This window comes from Prinia subflava, chromosome 16 (assembly GCF_021018805.1).
Source record: "Prinia subflava isolate CZ2003 ecotype Zambia chromosome 16, Cam_Psub_1.2, whole genome shotgun sequence".
In the NCBI taxonomy this organism is placed as follows: Eukaryota; Metazoa; Chordata; class Aves; order Passeriformes; family Cisticolidae; genus Prinia; species Prinia subflava.
In genome coordinates, this window is record NC_086262.1 from 2061931 (window position 1) to 2083321 (window position 21391).

Below are 21391 nucleotides of genomic sequence, written 5' to 3' on the forward strand. Positions count from 1 at the left end.
AAAACACAAAACAAAGCAGGCAAACACGGGTCCACGTTTAATTTCAAACGATGGCTTGCATTTAAACTAAACACTTACGAGAAGAAAAGGAATATAGAAAGAGTGATAATTAAGCATACCAAAGACCGACTTGCAAAACGTCCCGCTGTTAAAAATCCATACTACAGTGTAGTTCATACTCTGTTTTAAACGATAATAAATAATAAACAATATAAGACGGGATGGTACTGTAGCCACGAGCAAATAGTGATGCATGGGGGAAAGGGGGGGAAATAAAAAGAAAAAAAGATAAAATTGAGTCCAAAATAAAAATATTATCACGAACTTGAACTTTCTAGACAGGAACACGAGTGTTCTCTATGTCACCCAAATAACGGACATGTGCTGTGGAGAACACAGCTGACACTGCTAACAACGCAAACTTCCACTTCTCTACAATGCAATATAGCAGATTGGAAGGGCTGATACTGGCAAGATAAACGGAATTAAATCACCTAGACTGATAAAAACAAAGGTCTCAAACACCGAATCCTCAGCAGAGAAGCGCCTGAATTCTGCTGAAAGGCCCATCAACCATAAGATTGAGATCCAACTCCCACATCCATGTGCCTGGCAGCAAGAGGCACCAGCGGATCGCTCAGCGAGGCTTTGCCTTACTTGTCAGAGTATTTCCCTACTCAGGAAAGAGACCATATGGGATAAAAGGACAGGGAAGCAGAGGAAGGAAGCGTCAGGGACACAATCAGGCCCGAAGAACTCACCGAGGGACCGGAAGGATCGGCGGGGAGGGCGGCGGCCACATCCTCCTCCCCGAGCAGCGGCGCGGGCTCGTCGGGCAGCGGCCGGGCCGGGAGGGTGTCGCAGCAGCTGGCGCCCGAGAAGCGCAGCTGGCTCTTGCGCGAGTCGGCCGTGAGCGACACGTCGTGCGAGTAGGACTGCAGGAAGGCGCGCACGCCGTCGATGCCCACGAAGTGCGACACGGGCACGCCGCGCAAGGCGCCGCTGGCGGGCGGCAGCAGCTGCCGGCGGCGCCAGCGGCGCAGGCGCAGCGCCAGCAGCAGCAGCAGGAAGGCGACGAAGAGGCACGACACGGCGGCCACGGCCAGCACCAGCCAGCGCGTCAGGCTGCCGGCCGCCTCGCCCGGCGCCGCCGCCTCGGCCGCGCTGCCCAGCTCGGCCAGCAGCTCGGCCACGCTCTCGGCCAGCACCACGCTCAGCGTGGCCGTGGCCGACAGCGCCGGCCGCCCGTGGTCCTTCACCACCACCACCAGGCTGTGGCGCGCCGCGTCGCGGGCCAGCGGCGAGCGCGCCGTGCGCACCTCGCCGCTGTGCAGCCCCACGCGGAACAGCCCCGGCTCCGTCGCCTTGGCCAGCTCGTACGACAGCCACGCGTTCTGCCCCGCGTCCGCGTCCACCGCCACCACCTTGGCCACCAGCGCGCCGGCCTCCGCCCAGCGCGGCGCCAGCTCCACGCCCGACCACGCAGCGCCCGAGCCCGCCGCCGAAGCCGGGTACAGCACCTGCGGCGCGTTGTCGTTCTCGTCCACGATCAGCAGCCGCACCGACACGTTGCTGCTCAGCGCCGGCGCGCCGCCGTCCTCCGCACGCACCCACAGCTGCAGCTCGCGCACCTGCTCGTAGTCCAAGGAGCGCAGCGCGTACAGCGCGCCCGTCTCCGCCTGCACCGACACGTACGACGACAGCGGCGCGCCCCGCACCCGCCCCTCCCGCAGCCGGTACCGCACGCGCGCGTTCTGCCCCCAGTCCGCGTCCGTGGCGCGCACCGTCAGCACCAGCGCGCCCGCCGCGTTGTTCTCCGCCAGACGAGCGCTGTAGCGCTCCTGCTCGAACACGGGCGCGTTGTCGTTCACGTCCAACACCCGCAGCGCCAGCACCGCGCTGCTCTGCAGCGCCGGCGACCCGCCGTCGGCCGCCCGCACCGTCACGTTGTACTCCGACACCTGCTCGCGGTCCAGCTCTCTCGCTATCAGCACACGGTAATAGTCCTCATAGGACTTCTCCAGCCGGAACGGGACGTCCCCATCGAGCGAGCAGCGCACGGCACCGTTCGCTCCTGAGTCGTGGTCCTGAACGTGGAGTAGGGCGACCACCGTCCCAGACGGACTGTCCTCAGAAATTTCACTTAGTACAGACCTCACCGAAATCACCGGTGCATTGTCGTTTATGTCTGTGACGGTGATCGCTACTTTGGCCGTGTCGAAAAGGCCACCGCCGTCCCGTGCCTGCACCTCCAGTTCGTAAGAGTCATCTTCCTCAAAGTCCAGGCTCTGCAACAGAGTGATCGCACCCGTCTCAGAGTCCAAACGGAAGATATTCGATGCCATGTCAGACACTTTTTTCAACGAGTATTTCACGAGCCCGTACAACCCCTCGTCGGCATCGGTGGCCGTGACGGTGACGAGGACGGAGCCCACGGGCACGTCCTCGGGCACACGCACCGTGTACTCCGCCTGGCTGAACACGGGCGCGTTGTCGTTCGCGTCCAGCACCGTCACGCGGATCCGAGCCGTGCCCGTCCGGGCCGGATCGCCGCCGTCGCTCGCCCTCAGCACCAGCTCGTGAAACGCCGCCTCCTCCCGGTCCAGCGCCTTGGCCAGCACCAGCTCGGGACGCTGATCGCCGCCGGGGCCCGCCTGCACGGCCAGGGAGAAGTGCTCGTCACCGCTCAGCTCGTAGCTCTGCAGGGAATTCCGGCCCGAGTCCGGGTCGTGAGCGTCCGGCAGTGGAAACCGCGACCCCGGGGCTGTCGTCTCGCTTATTCTCTCTTCCAGCTCAGCTTCCTTGAAGCTCGGCGCGTTGTCATTAATATCCGTGATTTCCACCTGGATTCCGTACACTTGCATCTGTCCCTCCACTATCAGCTCACAGCGCAGCACACATTTCTCCACCAGCCGGCACAGCTGCTCTCTGTCGATCCTCTCTGCCGTCACTAAATGTCCCGTCTTCCCGTGCAGAGAGAAATACTGCGTCCTACCTTGAGAAATAATGCGGACGCCTTGCTCGCTTAGCGCCGGCAGCTGCAGCCCCAGGTCCTTGGCCACGTCGCCCACGAACGAGCCCTTGGGCATCTCCTCGGGCACCGAGTAGCGCAGCTGCCCCCACGCCGCCTCCCACGCCGCCAGCAGCACGGCCCAGAGCAGAGCTCGCTGCCGCCGGCCCCAGCGCCTCCCCGCCGCGCTCATCTCCGCCGCGCCACCGCCGGCACCGCAACAGCGCCGATCCAACTCCCGCTGCCGCTCAGTGCTCTCAGCTTCTGCACCCTGCGCTGCTGCCGCTCCCTGGCTGCAGAATGCACCGGCACCGCGGGCACGATCGCGGCCCGCACGGTCGCACACAGAGCGAGCAGCCGAGCGAGCCGATCCGCAGCGGGCGGGGCTGCCGGCAGCGCTCCGCTCTCCCTCTCGCTCCTCTCGGTCAACAGCGGCGCCCGCAGCCTCCTCCCGGCACTGCAGGCACCGAGCGCTGCCCGGCGCTGCCCGCCCGGCTCTGCACACGGGCAGCCCGCGGGGACGGGACAAAACCGCTAAGAAGACGGCGCTTTTCGTCCAGCGCGGACCTCCTGCTTCGGCTTTTGTCCAGCTGATCTCTGGTTTCCTCCTCCACCGATGACGATCGGACAGAACAACAAGCATCTGTGATTTTGCTATTTCTACCGCCTGGGAAAATGTCTGTCATGATCGTATAACATGGATGTAACCATCTCTGAATATGACGACTAGGGTATCACAAATTTTACTGCATGTGTCCGAAAGTGCAAATTCCTCCACCAATTCCGATTTTTACACCAGTCGTGCTTGAAGAACAGCCTTTCAGCCCACCAAAATAGTGTTATCGAGCACGAAATCTACACATGAACAGTCACAATGTGCAAAATGGTCACTGAATCCAGCACTACAGAGGCGGTCTTTGCTATTTTGCACCTGCACATCAGGACACTACTGGGAATACGTCTGCATAACTCCCAATGCCGATTTCTCAATTTTTCAATTTTACTCCATATAGGTATGACAATGCTCATTCTGATGACTTAGTACTCCCAGACAGAGGGGGGTTTTTTAATCCTAAATTACCCAGTAGCAGAAGCATTACCACAGCAGTCTTCCCTCAAAAGAGGGAGTTTGGTCCACCTAACAGAAGTTTCAATTACACACTTTCCATAAAAAACTATCAGGAAGGAAAACTATCAACACAAATCCCGGCACGTACATCTCATTCTACATAATAAAGATCGGCCTCCTTCGTTGATTACAAGTAATAATTAAGAAAACATAATTCTCCTAAAGAAAATCTTTCAGCTGAACCAGAATGTGTCATTATCAAATGTGCTTCAAAACTGCTGAACCGTAAGAACCTACCACTGAGCCCACCAATCTCAGACGTGATGAGGCAGAAATTGCCCGTTTGCAACATTTGATGCAAAGAAACACGCGAACGGATTATTTCACGGCGATATGGGAAAACCATAAATACTAACAAATTCCGGGAAGGAAAAAACCACAACAGCTCGCAGCCACCAGGACAACGTTATTTAAAGGCGCAGAAGGAAGGAATTCGCTTTACAGACCTGCGGTGCGTCGGGGTCGGCAGAGGGCTGTTCCGCCACGGCGCTGCTGCTCAGGCTGGGCTTCTCGCACGAATCCCCGCCCAGCAGCTCCTCCGCAGACAGGACGGGCACCGGCGGCGGCGGCCAAGCCGCCTCGGGCACGGCGCGGGCCGGCGCCGCCACGCACAGGTTGTAGGAGTAGGGCAAGGTGCCCTCGCAGAAGTCGGCCGGGAAGGCGGCGCCGGCCACCGAGAAGCGCTGCGCGCCCAGGCAGCGCAGCACGGCGGGCGGCCCGGCCCGGCGCAGCCGCGCCAGCACCAAGAGCGCCACGCTCAGCACCAAGAGCGCCGACAGCAGCGCCAGCGCCAGCACCAGGTAGAACTGCAGCTCGGCCGCCGCCGCCTCGCCGCCCGCCGCCCGCTCGCTCAGCTCCGGCAGCGCCTCCTGCAAGCTCTCGGCCAGCACCACGTGCAGCGTGGCCGTGGCCGACAGCGCCGGCTGCCCGTGGTCCTTCACCACGGCCACCACGCGCTGCTTGGCCGCGTCCCGCTCGGACACGGCGCGCGCCGTGCGCACCTCGCCGCTGTGCAGCCCCACGCGGAACAGCGCCGGCTCCGACGCCTGCACCAGCTCGTACGACAGCCACGCGTTGCGCCCCGCGTCCGCGTCCACCGCCACCACCTTGGCCACCACGTAGCCGGCCTCGGCCGAACGCGGAACCACCTCGAAAGGCGGCGCCGCCCCTCCCGCCGCCGCCTCGCCCGCCTCCGCCGGCCACAGCACCCGCGGCGCGTTGTCGTTGCGGTCCAGCACGAACACGCGCACCGTGGCCGTGGAGCTGCGCGCCGGCGCGCCGCCGTCCTGCGCCCGCACCGCCACCCAGAACTCGCGGCACTGCTCGTAGTCCAAGGAGCGCTGCGCGTACAGCGCGCCGCTCCGCGCCTCCACCGACACCGGCGGCGCCGCGCCCGCCGCGCCCGCGCTGCCGCCCGCCAGCCAGTAGCTCACGCGCCCGTTGGCGCCCGCGTCCGCGTCCCGCGCCTGCACGCGCACCACCAGCGCGCCCGCCGCGTTGTTCTCCGCCACGTACGCGCTGTACGCCGCCTCCTCGAACACCGGCGCGTTGTCGTTCACGTCCGACACCTCCAGCACCAGCTCCCTGCTGCTCCGCAGCGCCGGCCTGCCCCGGTCCCGGGCCACCACCGTCACGCGCTGCTCGGCCGCCTGCTCGCGGTCCAGCGCGCTCGCCGTCACCACCTTGTACGAGCCGCTCGACGACGCCACGATCGACAGCGGCGCCTCCCCCGACAGCTCGCACGACACCTGACCGTTCTCGCCCGAGTCTGGATCGTTCACATTCAGCACGGCGACCACGGTGCCGACCGGAGCGTCCTCGGGCACGGGACTCGACAGTGACAGAATGGTGATCTCGGGCGCGTTGTCGTTCTCGTCCGTGACGTCTATTTGCACCTTGCAGTGTGAGACCAAACCCCCGCCGTCTCTTGCCTCCAGGCCGAAGATGTATTTACTCTTCTCCTCGAAATCGAGGGGACCCAACGTCCTGACCTCCCCATTTTCACTGTCCACAGCGAACAACGAGCTGATGGCGCCTGGAACGTTGCTGAAGGAGTAGGAGACCCGCCCGTTGGTGCCTGCGTCTGCATCCGTCGCTCGCACCCGCAGCACAAACGACCCCGCCGGCAGATTCTCCGCTACGCTCGCATCGTAGACGCTTTTCGTGAACACAGGCGGGTTGTCATTTAGGTCCGTCACGTTGATGCGAATCTGGACAGTCCCGGACCTCGCGGGGTCCCCGCCATCGATCGCTATCAGCACCAGCTCAAAGTTGCTCTGCTTCTCCCTATCCAGAGCTCTCTCCAGTACCAATTCCGGCTGCTTGCTTCCATCAGTGCTCTCCTTTAAGGCCAGAGAGAAGGACGGGTTGCTGGCGAGCTGATAAGTCAGCAACGAGTTACTTCCTACGTCTGTATCCCGTGCCATCTCCAGTGGAAAGCGAGCACCCGGAAGCGTCCATTCACCAATCTCGAGGTCCAGAGCAGCCTTGCTGAAGGTCGGGGAGTTGTCGTTCACGTCCTCGATGGACACCTCGATGTGGAAAACGTTCAACGGGTTGTGAACCAGCGCCTCGAAGCTGACAGAACAGGTCGCCGACTCGCCGCACATCTCCTCCCGGTCCAGCCTCTCGTTCACGTACAGGTTCCCGTTCTCCTCGTTCACCGTGAAGTATTTCAGCTGCTTCTTGCCGCCAGACGCCACCTGCAGCTTGCGCGCCGGCAGCTCGTCCGCGCTGAGCCCCAGGTCCCGCGCCAGCGGCCCCACGAGCGAGCCTGTGCCCAGCTCCTCGGGGATGGCGTAGCGGACCCGCTCGGCCGCCGCCCGCCACCACACGCACAGCAGCACCGCGCCCAGCAGCGCTCGCCCGCCGCCCGGCCCGCGCCTCTGCCGCCGCCTCACCGCCATTCTCTGCCGCCAGCGCTCGCCGCGCTCCTGCCTCCTGCCGCTGCCGCGCCTCCCTCGCAGCCGCTCTCGCCGCACAGCGCAGCGCCCGCCGCAGCGCACACAGCCCGCTCGGGCCGCCTCGGACGCCGCTGCTCCCCGACAAGCGCCGCCTCTCGCCGCTGCCGCTGCCGCTGCCGCTGTGGCCGGCGCCGGGCGAGCGAGCAGCCTGCGGGGGCAGGACGCTGCGGCGGCCGCGGCTCCAGCGCCGCTCGGCGGCGGCCAACAGCGGCACCCGGAGGCGCCGCGACGCCACTGCAGCCGCCGGATGGCCGCGCTCCGGGGGCCCGGACTGGCGCGGGGACCGGGCCTGCACCGGCACCGGGGTCTCCGCTCCGCTGCACACAGCAAGCGCAGAAGCTCTTGCTTCATTCGACTCCAGGGCCTTTCTATCTCAAATGTGCTCTCTGGTGCTTTTAGGGCATTCTTTCGAGTCACACTGAATATCAGAAGCAAACATTCATAGCAGGGCATGACAAAATGGAATTCAACCGCTCTAAATAAAATCACGGCACGTCTACATCAGCAGTAAATGACAAATTGGGAAGCCATTAGGAGCTTTTTTGCACTTTTTCACATCTCTTGAATTGTCTCTTCATAACCTGGGACGAATTAATCTGAGATATAGATCGACCTAAAGCACTCTAAGCAACCCTTCTGCCAGGAAAGAAGAATAACATTTACTCTTTTTCTTTTTTCTGACTCATGAAAGTTTATTCATTTGCATCTCCATATCTGAGCTCCTCACAAAGGATTGTGCAAAGCACTGCTGGGTCCTTTATAGAGCTAAACAATGCTTTCAGTTTCCAACTTAAACTTTTCTTTAAAGCTCATTTTATCCCCACCTCTGGCACGAGCAGGAACAGTTTCTCCTACATTTGAACTTTTGAGGCATATCTAAAACCTCTCTGGGCAATATGTTCATTTTCTCACAACCCACACTGTGAAGCTCTCTCCTAATCAAAACCTCTCTTCTTTTAGTGAACAACACTTGTTTGCTCTCCCATGACCACCAGTCCTAGTTAAAAGACATCTGTCCATATTTCCTATAAGCATATTTGTAATTGATAAAGCAAAGTATTTTGAAAAGTCTACACAAATATATCATTTCTCCATTCCTGAAGACCTAAACTCCTTCAGTCCTTCTGCAGAGCAGAGATCTTCCAACCCTAAGACCATTCCCATGATCCTTCTGGGAACTTTGGCATGCCCATTTGGGATATTGCCACAAGATCTGTATGCAACCTACACAGTCACAAAAAGAGTTTACAGGAAGAAAAGAATCTCCCTCGACCTGTCGGGCAGGACCTTGCTCTTGGCCCTGTTCAGCTTCTTGTTGGATCCAGGGGACACTTCTCCAGCCCATCCCTCACTGGCATCTCTGCCCTCTCGGGAATCAACTCAAATTGGTGTCAGCTGAAAATTCTCTCCAGGTGCTCTCAATCCCATTGTCCATGAAGGTTCTAAACAGTCCTGGTCCCAGTAAGGACCCCTGAGGGACAACACCAGTCACTGCTTTCCAGCTGCACATTGAGCCACTGCCTAGAACTCTTTGGGGATGACTTTCCTGCCTGTTCCTTGGCCATTTAACAGCCTCCAGATGATTGCCCAGCACGTTCCTCTGGGTCATGACGTGGGGGACACTGCACACGTTCTCCCACTGGCCCCTGCTCAGTTCATGGAAACCTTGGCGGGGCTGGGTGGCCACTCTGCACTTTGACCACTGCAGCACAGATGCTTCTGCATTTTTACACCACACACAAAGTGTTCCTGGGGGAGCACACATGTGCTTAGGAAACCCTTCCTCTTTCCACCTGGAAACATCCCAGCTGTGTGTGGGAACTCCACCTGCACTGGCCCAGCTGGCACAGAGGACACCTTCTACAGCAGATCAGACACGCTGGGCTGGAGCTCATGACAACAAGCACTGCAAAAGGGAGAAACACAGAGAAGTCAACACATGCAAGAACATTTTGTAGGTCTCACTGGCTCTGCACAAGCAACTCCAATCCCACTGGACTCCAGCAGGCACAGGCTGTGTTAGCTATGACACAGCACAAGCAAGGCAATGACCGACTTCTCCTCTGGCCTCACACACAGAGCTCCCCTGGCTTCTTCTTCTTCTTCTACGCCATGCAGCTGCAAGGTTCTGCTTGTGGCCATCTCCTCACTGCTCACATTTCTCCTGAGATGATCATGCACTGCAGCCACACCCACAAGGGAGGTACATTTGTCTGCTCACCATCATGATGATAAGGGACTGAAGGATTCTAAAGCACACAAATGATAAACAACCACACTGAAAGATTAGCAGTCACCCAACAGAGAATGGATCATGAAACCATTGGCTTAGAGGGAATCTCCTCCCTGTCTTTATCTCGTGCTCTTATCCACACAGATGCAATGTCTACTAAAGTCATATTTACATCTGTTTTTCCCAACAGCAACAGAACACAAAGTCACTCTCATATCTCCTGCCTGCCACTCCCAGTGGAACAACAGCAAGAGACATGAACACACCAGACATTGCTAAAAAAGATAGGTTGTTGATAATAGTAAGTATACCCACATTCAGAGTTAATCAAGGAAAAACAAAATGGGAAAAAACAACAAACAAACAACAAAACCCAAACCAGAAATCAGATAAGGCAAGGAAGTATTAGAAGACAACAAGGTGTCAAAGATCCTCACAGTGAAGGCTTCTAGGCCTTGATTTCACGCCTTAAAATTCATCCCTGACAGCACCTAGCAGTCACTGAGGTCTCAAGCTGCAAGTGTGGCCCTAAACACTCACACTGCACAGCAGGAGAGGGGGCTCCATTGGAAGAATCAGTCCTCTCCTCAGCAACTTTGTCTACTGCATGGACTGCTCACCTTGCACAGTTATTAAACCATCATTTTAAACAGCTCCTCATTGGCCTCTTCCTCAAGTTAAATCTTCTGACAAATTACAACACATTCTCTTCATACTTCTGCTTCCTATTCGTCCTGTTTCCCACTCACACAATTCTCTCCTAGGTGGTTGAAGTAAGGATTTGCTGAAAAACAATAGTCACTGTATCAAATTTAAAAGTCCTGACCAGAACTGGGGAAATGAGCTGCAACCTAACCTGGAAACAAAGGCCTGAAGGAAAGTGTAATTACAACTCGGAGGAAACTCGATATCACAACCTTACATAGCGATACAGATGGATAATGGAGGTTTCACACAGGATTCATTGGTTCTAGACAAGAATTACGGTTCTACATGAACGGTCACTGTGGAAAATGTTCCTGTTGAGCACTGTCATTGTGTTTCATGACAGAGAAACCAGGACCAGAACAGAACACAAATGGCACTGGCTTTGGCACCAAGCAAGAAATCAAACCATTGCTCAGCCAAACCCACATGGATTCACCGATTTTCCTGCCACAGAACTGAGCTCTCACCCTCCTCACTCTGCATTCACAGCCTTTAGTTTCACCATCAACACATTCCAGAATTTTGGTTGTATCTTGGCCACAGAGAAGAAAAACACTGTGGGCAAACATACATTTATAAAGTTGTATTTCTTCAATTAAACAATCAAGGTCTGGCTGGGAGGGGCTCTGAGCAACCTGGTCTGGTGGAAGATGTCCCTGCCCAGGGCACATGAGTTGAACAACAATGTCTTTAAGGTCCTTTTCAACACAAAGCATTCCATGATTCTGTGTTTCTCTGATTCCATGATTACATGTACAGCTTCAAGGTATGCAGGAGAGATACTCTCCCGGCTGGATAATTCCATGTTTTGGAGTTTGCAGGATTGCCAGGCACAATGAAGATCAACTTTCATCCTGGACAAGAAAACCAGCTAAGAAACAATCCAACCCAACCAAAATAAATAATCCAAAAAAAAAAATTAATCATCTCAGCAAGAATAGGAAAACACCAGAACAGTGTCAAACACGGCTTCACATTTCAGATTGTGTCAACTGCAGTGTATACACAACACAGAAAATTCAACTGTAACTAATGCACAGGAGACCTCACACAGGAGCTCACCCCACACAGTCATTTCCTTGGACAGTAAGAGAAAGAAAAACCTTGGAACCACAGCTGTGGGTCTCATCTACTAGGACAAATAGAACTTCACACATTTCTTTCATTCATTCATTTTGAACTCCATCACAGTGAACTCCAGCACCAGCCCTGTCTCTGCACAGACAGACTTCTCTCTGTCCAAACATGATTTCAAAGCAAATTTTGCACATAGACATCAGTAGAAGAAAAGTTGTCTGCAGAGCTTCTCAGATCCCAGGCATCACAACTGAGATTATTCTGTTCCTCCCAGTTATTGGAACCAGTGTAAAATCTTAGATAGGCCATAAATTGTTACCAGCTCTGTCACAGACCCAGCCATCCAAGGAGCAGCTCAGAGGCAACATCACCGTTCTTCAGCACATGCACTCCTCACAAGATGTGTCACTGCCACCCTGCATGCAAAAGAATACCAAACCCAAAGCAGGCCATTGCAGTCCAAACCACACAAGATAAAATCAGGAGACTCCTCCTGACTCATGTTCAGAAGGCCAGCAATAGCCCTGGGCATCAACAAAACACAGGCCATGTCTCCACCAGGGCCTCCTCACACACCACACCCCCAACACTCCCCCTAACCCTTCACAGTTCACAGGCTTATCACAGATCTTCAGAATTTAGAGAGACTCCACCAAAAGGAAAGTTGCTCAGACTCTATCTCCTCACCATGGCTAAGATTTGACTTCTCACCCTACCCATGGGACAAGATAAAGCATTTCTCACAGAGACAAATTAAAGAAACCTCTCGATGAAAGTGTCTCTCTTTTCTCCTGCAAACATGAAAGAACCATCTTCAGGTCATCAGAACAGTGAGAGAGAAAGTTATCACCTGCAGAACTGAAGAGCTCCCAACACTCTTCTGGGTTATAGAACTCAGAGTAGAGGATTAATAACTTCTTTATAGGCCCCACACACACAGCTTGATCTTCACTTACAGCATATTTCACAGGTACAACATTAAGATTTTAAGTGAAACAATTATGATGGTGTGGAAATACTCAGTAAGAACCTCCCAGGGTTCTCCATGCAGATGGAATACATATCTTCTAGACAATGACTTGGGGAAGAAAAACCTCACATTGCTTCATCCTAGGGACAGGAACTGGACAGGGAATGGACGAAATCATTCCCTGCAGTCTTTCAGCAGACATTCATGCACAGCTCACACGACTCCAATTTCTAACCCTTCACATCATCCCTGCTCTTCTTCCACCCACAACTCTTAAAAACACCTGACAGGGGAGGCCCAGCTCCCCAGACCACTTCTCTTCACACCACCAATCTCACACAGCTCTCTCTACTTCTCTGTACTGTGGAAGCTGCATTTGCCTGCTCCCTGAAGTTCTGTCAAGAGACTCCAGAGGTCTGAAAGGAGAAGCCCAGCAGTCTTTAGGGAGACACTGAGTCAGTGAATATCTGCACAGGGGGAATTGTGCCCACCTTCGATCTCCTGCTGCACCTTGAATCTCTCCCTTCCCACCCATGCAATTCCCTTCCCATGCTAAATATTTCATAGCCAAGGCACATCTAGTTCCTTTTGACAGAGCTCTACCTTAAAAAAACAAGAAAAAAACCCAGCACTTTCACCATTTCCTCCTGCATTTCCACCTTCGGATAGAGCCACCCACAGGCTTTCAAAGAGTCACAACTTTAAGAGGATCCTTCATCTTCAGAACAGACACACAGACATCATCAAGGACCACTTGCTGCCCGACCCAATCCTCAGCTGAGGACAAATATCAAAACATAGCCAAAGATATTCCCTGCTGACCTCCATTGTGTACGATGGAGAAGGATAAAGAACAAACTGCAGAGGAGTACCACGTAAAGTAATCAGCATTTTGTTCAACACATTCAAACACATGCACTCTTGAGAAGACACATGAGCCTGCTAAAAGGTTGTATTTCTTAATAATGTGATACAGTCGTTTAGATGATCTACTAAAAATAGGAACACGGATTCTACACAGCACAGGTAACTTAGGGGAAGAATACCTGGAACCTGAAAAATACTAAATCATCTGACATAATCAACAGCTTGCCCGCAGCAGTCTTCTCCTTCCCTCCATCTTCACTATCTGGAAGCCTGAGCACCGACCCCATGTTCACATCACGATAGCAACGGGCACCAGCACGTCTGACCACCACATCATAACGTCACCAAGGGAAACTCCACCTCGCTTTTCAGCAAAGTCTCCTATGCAAGCCAGGGAACACTGCGGGGAAAGGCGAGCATCGGGACAAAGCCCGGCGGAGAGAATCTGGACAGAGAAACTCACCGAGGGAGCGGAGGGATCGGCGGGGAGGGCGGCGGCCACATCCTCCTGCCCGAGCAGCGGCGCGGGCTCGTCGGGCAGCGGCCGGGCCGGGAGGGTGTCGCAGCAGCTGGCGCCCGAGAAGCGCAGCTGGCTCTTGCGCGAGTCGGCCGTGAGCGACACGTCGTGCGAGTAGGACTGCAGGAAGGCGCGCACGCCGTCGATGCCCACGAAGTGCGACACGGGCACGCCGCGCAAGGCGCCGCTGGCGGGCGGCAGCAGCTGCCGGCGGCGCCAGCGGCGCAGGCGCAGCGCCAGCAGCAGCAGCAGGAAGGCGACGAAGAGGCACGACACGGCGGCCACGGCCAGCACCAGCCAGCGCGTCAGGCTGCCGGCCGCCTCGCCCGGCGCCGCCGCCTCGGCCGCGCTGCCCAGCTCGGCCAGCAGCTCGGCCACGCTCTCGGCCAGCACCACGCTCAGCGTGGCCGTGGCCGACAGCGCCGGCCGCCCGTGGTCCTTCACCACCACCACCAGGCTGTGGCGCGCCGCGTCGCGGGCCAGCGGCGAGCGCGCCGTGCGCACCTCGCCGCTGTGCAGCCCCACGCGGAACAGCCCCGGCTCCGTCGCCTTGGCCAGCTCGTACGACAGCCACGCGTTCTGCCCCGCGTCCGCGTCCACCGCCACCACCTTGGCCACCAGCGCGCCGGCCTCCGCCCAGCGCGGCGCCAGCTCCACGCCCGACCACGCAGCGCCCGAGCCCGCCGCCGCCGCCGAAGCCGGGTACAGCACCTGCGGCGCGTTGTCGTTCTCGTCCACGATCAGCAGCCGCACCGACACGTTGCTGCTCAGCGCCGGCGCGCCGCCGTCCTCCGCACGCACCCACAGCTGCAGCTCGCGCACCTGCTCGTAGTCCAAGGAGCGCAGCGCGTACAGCGCGCCCGTCTCCGCCTGCACCGACACGTACGACGACAGCGGCGCGCCCCGCACCCGCCCCTCCCGCAGCCGGTACCGCACGCGCGCGTTCTGCCCCCAGTCCGCGTCCGTGGCGCGCACCGTCAGCACCAGCGCGCCCGCCGCGTTGTTCTCCGCCAGACGAGCGCTGTAGCGCTCCTGCTCGAACACGGGCGCGTTGTCGTTCACGTCCAACACCCGCAGCGCCAGCACCGCGCTGCTCTGCAGCGCCGGCGACCCGCCGTCGGCCGCCCGCACCGTCACGTTGTACTCCGACACCTGCTCGCGGTCCAGCTCTCCCGATGTCACCACGCGATAGTAGTCCTCAAAGGACTTTTCCAACCGGAATGGGACGTCCTTGTCGAGCGAGCACCGCAGCTCGCCGTTCGCCCCAGAGTCCCTATCATTTACGTGCAAAAGTGCGACAACAGTCCCTGATGGGGCGTCCTCAGAAATATCAGTCAGCAATGACCGTACTGAAATTTTGGGCGCATTATCGTTTATATCTGTGACAGTGATCGCGACTTTGGCTGTGTCGGAAAGGCCACCGCCATCCCGTGCCTGCACCTCCAGTTCGTACGAGTCGCCTTCTTCAAAGTCCAGGCTCTGCAACAGAGTGATCGCTCCACTCTCGGAGTCCAGACGGAATATCTTCGATGCTCTTTCTGTTACTTTCTTTAACGAGTATTTCACATTCCCGTTCAGCCCCTCGTCGGCGTCCGTGGCCGTGACGGTGACGAGGACGGAGCCCACGGGCACGTCCTCGGGCACACGCACCATGTACTCCGCCTGGCTGAACACGGGCGCGTTGTCGTTCGCGTCCAGCACCGTCACGCGGATCCGAGCCGTGCCCGTCCGGGCCGGATCGCCGCCGTCGCTCGCCCTCAGCACCAGCTCGTGAAACGCCGCCTCCTCGCGGTCCAGCGCCTTGGCCAGCACCAGCTCGGGACGCTGATCGCCGCCGGGGCCCGCCTGCACGGCCAGCGAGAAGTGCTCGTCACCGCTCAGCTCGTAGCTCTGCAGGGAATTCCGGCCCGAGTCCGGGTCGTGAGCCTCGGCCAGGGGAAACCTCGACCCCGGGGCTGTCGTCTCGCTTATTCTCTCTTCCAGCTCAAGTTCCTTGAAGCTGGGCGAGTTGTCATTAATGTCCATGATATCAACTTCTATTCGGTAAACCTGCATCTGTCCCTCCACTATCAGCTCACAGCGCAGCACGCATTGCTGCACACGCTCGCACAGCTGCTCTCTGTCGATCCTCTCCGCCGTCACTAAATGTCCCGTCTTCCCGTGCAGAGAGAAATACTGCGTCCTACCTTCCGAGACAATTCGGGCACCACCATCTCGGAGCGCCGGCAGCTGCAGCCCCAGGTCCTTGGCCACGTCGCCCACGAACGAGCCCTTGGGCATCTCCTCGGGCACCGAGTAGCGCAGCTGCCCCCACGCCGCCTCCCACGCCGCCAGCAGCACGGCCCAGAGCAGAGCTCGCTGCCGCCGGCCCCAGCGCCTCCCCGCCGCGCTCATCTCCGCCGCGCCACCGCCGGCACCGCAACAGCGCCGATCCAACTCCCGCTGCCGCTCAATGCTCTCAGCTTCTGCACCCTGCGCTGCTGCCGCTGCCTGGCTGCAGAATGCACCGGCACCGCGGGCACGATCGCGGCCCGCACGGTCGCACACAGAGCGAGCAGCCGAGCGAGCCGATCCGCAGCGGGCGGGGCTGCCGGCAGCGCTCCGCTCTCCCTCTCGCTCCTCTCGGTCAACAGCGGCGCCCGCAGCCTCCTCCCGGCACTGCAGGCACCGAGCGCTGCCCGGCGCTGCCCGCCCGGCCCTGCCACACACAGGGGACAGGCGCCACGGAGACTCCGCTTTTCGTCCAGCGCCCTTCTCCTGCCTCCCCATTTCTCCAGCCGATCTCTGCTTTGACCCTTCAGGGCATCACGATCGGGAGGAAAGGCAGAGACATTCCGTGGTTCTTCCGTGGGCGTGGTTCTTTTACCGCACGGGAAACCAATCTCTTACTAATGTCATTATATGTAAAAAAACCCAGATTTTTCGTATTTTACTCTGTAGCTATTGTTGCTCTTATCCCTTTTGTTCAGAGGCATTTTCAACAACAGGCTCTCAGAGCGAGAACAGAAAGATACCGCACCCCGAATAAATCAGTTCATTAACATAAGCAGGACAAGAGCAATTGCACGATTAATGAATTTAAGGAGCTAATTGTTAACGGATTGAATTACAAGTACAAATAAAGATGCACCTAAAACTCTCAATGGAAAGTTTCAGGACTTCAAATATTTGATACACCTTTTTAGGATAGACCCAGTGGTTTTTTAGTTTATACAGACTAAATTTAAATCAAGTAATTCCAGATTTCCTTTGTTTCCGAATTCAATGTGTAAAGCATCGAAGCTCGTTAGTAAACTATTCATCTACGTATTTCTTAATGACGCTGGTATGCTATGTTTTTAAGAAAAGAATAATAGATACGTAGAATAAAATTACAGCTGTGCTCTTCAAACTGTGGTGACCTCTAACCAATGTGAAAATATGATTGCTTCAGGTGCCTAAATCGCCACCTGGCCCACATTGTGAACCCTTCGTATCTCAGATGTCTTTCCTAGTAAACAGAACTGAAGAGATTTGCCGTACTCGATAGACTCGAGCCCTCCTGAATTTCCCAAACTCTCTATGTAAACAGGATAGAAAAAAATCTCTGAAGCACAAATCATTAAACACTCTCAACGATGTCCGAAATGAATATCATGAAGAGAAAAAAGAGCAAAGTCCCATCTAGTGCCACTACTGCATTCCTCCCAGACAGAAACACAACAATCTCTTTTTTCACTCAGGATGCAGAACGAACTTTCCACATTCTTTGCCTTTCTAAATCTGATGAACTTCAAAAATGTTTAACCAAAGCGTAAAGCTGTACACTAATTTCAAGCACACCCTTTCCGAACAAATCAGTCAGGAAAGATGAAAGCTCAAACACAAGGTGTCTGTGCTTTTCTCCTTTTCCCCGACTCCTTCATGCACATTCAGCCGTTCTCCGTCCATGGATTACGAATCTACTTTCATTATTGCAAACACATTCGATTATACAGCACTAAAGTCTTGCAGACAAAACCTCGGCAGACTGCCGTTCCCTAATTCACTCAATCATGGAGACAGGAGTGTCCAACTCACGAAAACTCTACTCCGGGAAACATGAATAAACACGGAGGGGCGTTGTTAATAGCCGAAAGAAGAGCTATAGTCAAAGCCTGTCAGCTAAAGCTGTTACCGCGAAAAAGTGAAAAATTTCGGCCCCTACGTGGAGACAGATGATGAGTCCCCATAACACTACAAAGAGCCAAAAGACGACGTTTGGAAAAGTTTAAGAAAAGGAGGAAGTTCACGCTTTACAGACCTGCGGTGCATCGGCATCGGCGGGCGGCTCTCTCGCGACGAGCTCACTGCTCAGGCCGGGCTTCTCGCACGAATCCCCGCCCAGCAGCTCCTCCGCAGACAGGACGGGCACCGGCGGCGGCGGCCAAGCCGCCTCGGGCACGGCGCGGGCCGGCGCCGCCACGCACAGGTTGTAGGAGTAGGGCAAGGTGCCCTCGCAGAAGTCGGCCGGGAAGGCGGCGCCGGCCACCGAGAAGCGCTGCGCGCCCAGGCAGCGCAGCACGGCGGGCGGCCCGGCCCGGCGCAGCCGCGCCAGCACCAAGAGCGCCACGCTCAGCACCAAGAGCGCCGACAGCAGCGCCAGCGCCAGCACCAGGTAGAACTGCAGCTCGGCCGCCGCCGCCTCGCCGCCCGCCGCCCGCTCGCTCAGCTCCGGCAGCGCCTCCTGCAAGCTCTCGGCCAGCACCACGTGCAGCGTGGCCGTGGCCGACAGCGCCGGCTGCCCGTGGTCCTTCACCACGGCCACCACGCGCTGCTTGGCCGCGTCCCGCTCGGACACGGCGCGCGCCGTGCGCACCTCGCCGCTGTGCAGCCCCACGCGGAACAGCGCCGGCTCCGACGCCTGCACCAGCTCGTACGACAGCCACGCGTTGCGCCCCGCGTCCGCGTCCACCGCCACCACCTTGGCCACCAGGTAGCCGGCCTCGGCCGAACGCGGAACCACCTCGAAAGGCGGCGCCGCCCCTCCCGCCGCCGCCTCGCCCGCCGCCGCCGGCCACAGCACCCGCGGCGCGTTGTCGTTGCGGTCCAGCACGAACACGCGCACCGTGGCCGTGGAGCTGCGCGCCGGCGCGCCGCCGTCCTGCGCCCGCACCGCCACCCAGAACTCGCGGCACTGCTCGTAGTCCAAGGAGCGCTGCGCGTACAACGCGCCGCTCCGCGCCTCCACCGACACCGGCGGCGCCGCGCCCGCCGCGCCCGCGCTGCCGCCCGCCAGCCAGTAGCTCACGCGCCCGTTGGCGCCCGCGTCCGCGTCCCGCGCCTGCACGCGCACCACCAGCGCGCCCGCCGCGTTGTTCTCCGCCACGTACGCGCTGTACGCCGCCTCCTCGAACACCGGCGCGTTGTCGTTCACGTCCGACACCTCCAGCACCAGCTCCCTGCTGCTCCGCAGCGCCGGCCTGCCCCGGTCCCGGGCCACCACCGTCACGCGCTGCTCGGCCGCCTGCTCGCGGTCCAGCGCGCTCGCCGTCACCACCTTGTACGAGCCGCCCGACGACGCCACGATCGACAGCGGCGCCTGCCCCGACAGCTCGCACGACACCTGACCGTTCTCGCCCGAGTCTGGATCGTTCACATTCAGCACGGCGACCACGGTGCCGACCGGAGCGTCCTCGGGCACGGGACTCGACAGTGACAGAATGGTGATCTCGGGCGCGTTGTCATTTTCGTCCGTGATGTCGATTTGCACTTCGCAGTGACTGGTGAGCCCACCCCCGTCACTCGCCTCCAGGCCGAGGATGTATTTACTCTTCTCCTCGAAATCGAGGGGACCCAGCGTCCTGATCTCCCCGCTGTCACTGTCGACAGCGAACAACGCCTTGATATTACCCGGGACGCTGCTGAAGGAGTAGGACACTCGCCCGTTCGAGCCTGCGTCTGCATCCGTCGCAACGACCTGCAGCACCAGAGACCCCGCCGGCAGATTCTCTGCCACTCGCGCCTCGTAGACGCTTTTCGTGAAAACTGGTCGATTGTCGTTTAAGTCCGTCACGTTGATGTGAATCTGGACAGTCCCGGACCTGGCGGGGTCCCCGCCATCCACTGCTGTCAGCACAAGCTCAAAACAGCTCTGTTTCTCCCGGTCCAAAGCTGTCTCTAGCACTAATTCCGGCTGCTTTTTTCCACCCGGCTTTTCCTTCATGAACACTGAGAACCGCTGGTTGCTGGTGAGCTGGTAAGTCAGCAGCGAGTTAGTCCCTACATCCAGGTCTTGGGCCATCTCCAGCGGAAAACGAGCACCGGGAAGCGTCCATTCACCAATCTCGAGGTCCAGAGCAGCCTTACTGAAGGTCGGGGAGTTGTCATTCACGTCCTCGATCGCCACCTCGACGTGGAAAACGTTCAGCGGGTTGTGAACCAGCGCCTCGAAGCTGACAGAACAGGTCGCCGACTCGCCGCACATCTCCTCCCGGTCCAGCCTCTCGTTCACGTACAGGTTCCCGTTCTCCTCGTTCACCGTGAAGTATTTCAGCTGCTTCTTGCCGCCAGACGCCACCTGCAGCTTGCGCGCCGGCAGCTCGTCCGCGCTGAGCCCCAGGTCCCGCGCCAGCGGCCCCACGAGCGAGCCTGTGCCCAGCTCCTCGGGGATGGCGTAGCGGACCCGCTCGGCCGCCGCCCGCCACCACACGCACAGCAGCACCGCGCCCAGCAGCGCTCGCCCGCCGCCCGGCCCGCGCCTCTGCCGCCGCCTCACCGCCATTCTCTGCCGCCAGCGCTCGCCGCGCTCCTGCCTCCTGCCGCTGCCGCGCCTCCCTCGCAGCCGCTCTCGCCGCACAGCGCAGCGCCCGCCGCAGCGCACACAGCCCGCTCGGGCCGCCTCGGACGCCGCTGCTCCCCGACAAGCGCCGCCTCTCGCCGCTGCCGCTGCCGCTGCCGCTGCCGCTGCCGCTGTGGCCGGCGCCGGGCGAGCGAGCAGCCTGCGGGGGCAGGACGCTGCGGCGGCCGCGGCTCCAGCGCCGCTCGGCGGCGGCCAACAGCGGCACCCGGAGGCGCCGCGACGCCACTGCAGCCGCCGGATGGCCGCGCTCCGGGGGCCCGGACTGGCGCGGGGACCGGGGCTGCACCGGCACCGGGGTCTCCGCTCCGCTGCACACAGCAAGCGCAGCAGCGCTGGCTCGCTGTGACTCCAGAGGCGTTATTAAGTGAGGTGCGCTTTTGTGTGCTGCCAGTTCATGTCCTTTAATCCCACTGAATCCTCAGATACGTGGCAGAGCAATAGAGAAAGGAAGTCTGCTGCTCTTAAAAACTTGTAGTACAACTATAAGCACTAGGAATGCTAATATAGAAAGGGATGACTTTGGAGCCTTTCATCTCTCCGCCATGGATCTTGAATTCTGCTTCCCTCACATGGGACAAATTAACCTGAGAATGAGATCACCCTAAAGCAAAGTTTAGAGCCCTATACTAAGGTAGAATAACACTTTATATTTTTTCGAAATCACCAAATTTCTTCTTTTGTATGTCTCCATACTTGAGAACCTTACAGTGAAAAAATGCAAAGCCATTTCTGAGTGTCTTTCAGAACCAAATAAAAGATGTTTCACATCAGAATTATAAACCGTTCTTTCCGAGCAACATGATCATTATTGCTGGATGACTGTCATTTACTTTTAGCAAAGCGGCCACAAGGAAAAAATGGCACAGGCCTAGACCCCAAAGATGAAATCTAAACTATTTTCCAACAAAATCTCATTGGCACATCAATTTCATCGACCAAAGCGTCTCCTATCCTACTCAAGCTCCATTCTAAGTCTTCAGACACATCCAACTTGCTCGGGGTATTTAGACAACGCCCCCGAAACCACCAGAATGTATAAATTAATGTTTCTTAATCTGTCACTTGTAGTAGCTACACAACAAAGGAAACTGCCTTGT

The 21391-nt window shown here is 57.8% G+C and overlaps 1 protein-coding gene across 1 annotated transcript in view; it reads right to left on the reverse strand.

The window, feature by feature from the left end:
- The window catches only part of LOC134559245 (uncharacterized), a 66853-nt gene extending 46466 nt beyond the window's left edge, over window positions 1-20387 (reverse strand). Inside the window, exons 1-4 of the mRNA XM_063413848.1 lie at window positions 17746-20387; window positions 13421-16172; window positions 13251-13357; window positions 4586-7520 (exon numbers count right to left, since the gene is read on the reverse strand). Of these exons, the coding sequence (XP_063269918.1) occupies window positions 4586-7520; window positions 13251-13357; window positions 13421-16172; window positions 17746-20216 (8265 nt within the window). The 5' untranslated portion in view covers window positions 20217-20387. The remainder of the gene's footprint in view (window positions 1-4585; window positions 7521-13250; window positions 13358-13420; window positions 16173-17745) is intronic.
- Window positions 20388-21391: the final 1004 nt, after the last annotated feature.